General features: G+C 50.3%; 1 protein-coding gene across 1 annotated transcript; it reads left to right on the top strand.

Annotated features, from left to right (window-relative positions):
• LOC119593016 (perlwapin-like) lies at positions 1-1,096 on the top strand (the record flags this gene model as incomplete). The annotated part of the gene is given in 2 exon segments (XM_037941910.1): positions 1-79; positions 670-1,096. Coding segments are annotated over 2 exon segments (246 nt in total), but the record flags the coding sequence as incomplete, so codon positions are not given.
• Between the last annotated feature and the right edge of the window lie 115 nt (positions 1,097-1,211).

A 1,211-nucleotide genomic window follows, 5' to 3' on the forward strand; every position in this document is an offset into this window, starting at 1 on the left:
CGGTACTGGTGCAGAACCAATCACGGCCAGTACTATTGCTGCGAGGGCGGCGGAAGCAACATCATCAACTATCCTGTTGGTATGTAAAAGAAGTATCCTTTTAATTTCATTCAGACATTGAATACCTGGCAACTTATATATCAGTGATTCTCAACCCTTTTTTCTAGCATCAACATTCTAAGTTGGAAGTACTTCGCTATTCATCCCAAGTTAAAGAGAAGAAATAAGAAGAGTTAGCATAAAAATTAAAGGAAGTACCTTTACACAAAGACAAAGAAAATGTACAGGGGCTGCCTATTTTTAAAAATAAAAACAAAACTACCAATAGCATGATCAGTGGGAACTCAGGGATTCAGTAGCCAGCTGGTTTCCTCGCTTTAACCCCTCGTGCAGGCAAGTGCGAGTCGGGATGGATTTGCCACCACCATGTACTTCTTTAACCCTAGGGATAAGTCTGCTACTTGTTAAGAATCACTGGTATAATTAGACATATTCATGTGTGCTTGTGCGCAGGTATATGTCTCTTTGATTCTATGCCTGCATGCAGATGTGCTGCGTGTATGTGCTCGTGTGTTTGGAATGTTTGTTTACATATAACATAAACAAGCAGGCCTATATATGTATGTTGACTCAGCACTACGCCGTCACACCCAATCCGGTTCTCAACAGTGAAGCCGGGCAGATGCCCGCCCGTACGACCGCAGTGCCCGCCCGTGAGGACCTTCCGTCCCCCGTCCACGTGCAGCAGTGACTCCAGCTGCGCCGGCTCCGACAAGTGTTGCTACGACACGTGCCTTCGCCACCACACCTGCAAGCCGCCCAACTTTTACGGCTGATCCCCTCCCATCCGAGGACCAGAGGGCAGGGTCCGGCGACGTTGCGCTGGCCCTGAGGGCCCCGTCTGGGGTTGGGTCAGGGCTGGGCCAGAAGGAGCTGCGGAACAGTCGCGGCCCTGGGCTCCCACCCGGCGGCAGCTCAGCCACATGCCCTCGTCAGTCGTGGACGCGGTTGTGGGTGCGATTACTAACAGGTTTTGGATCTTCAATCGCCTCTCCCCCTCCATCTTACGTGAATAAAAACGAGGGGGGATTTATCTTATTTCTCTGTTATTTCCCTACTATTCCTTCGCGGTCTGCTCATGGGGATCTCGACTTTCCGCCGAACGTGTTGGAGAAAGGCGCTCAAGTCGAGCTTTTTAGCACGGGCGAAGT

The sequence above is a fragment of the Penaeus monodon genome, chromosome 31 (assembly GCF_015228065.2).
Source record: "Penaeus monodon isolate SGIC_2016 chromosome 31, NSTDA_Pmon_1, whole genome shotgun sequence".
NCBI lineage: Eukaryota > Metazoa > Arthropoda > Malacostraca > Decapoda > Penaeidae > Penaeus > Penaeus monodon.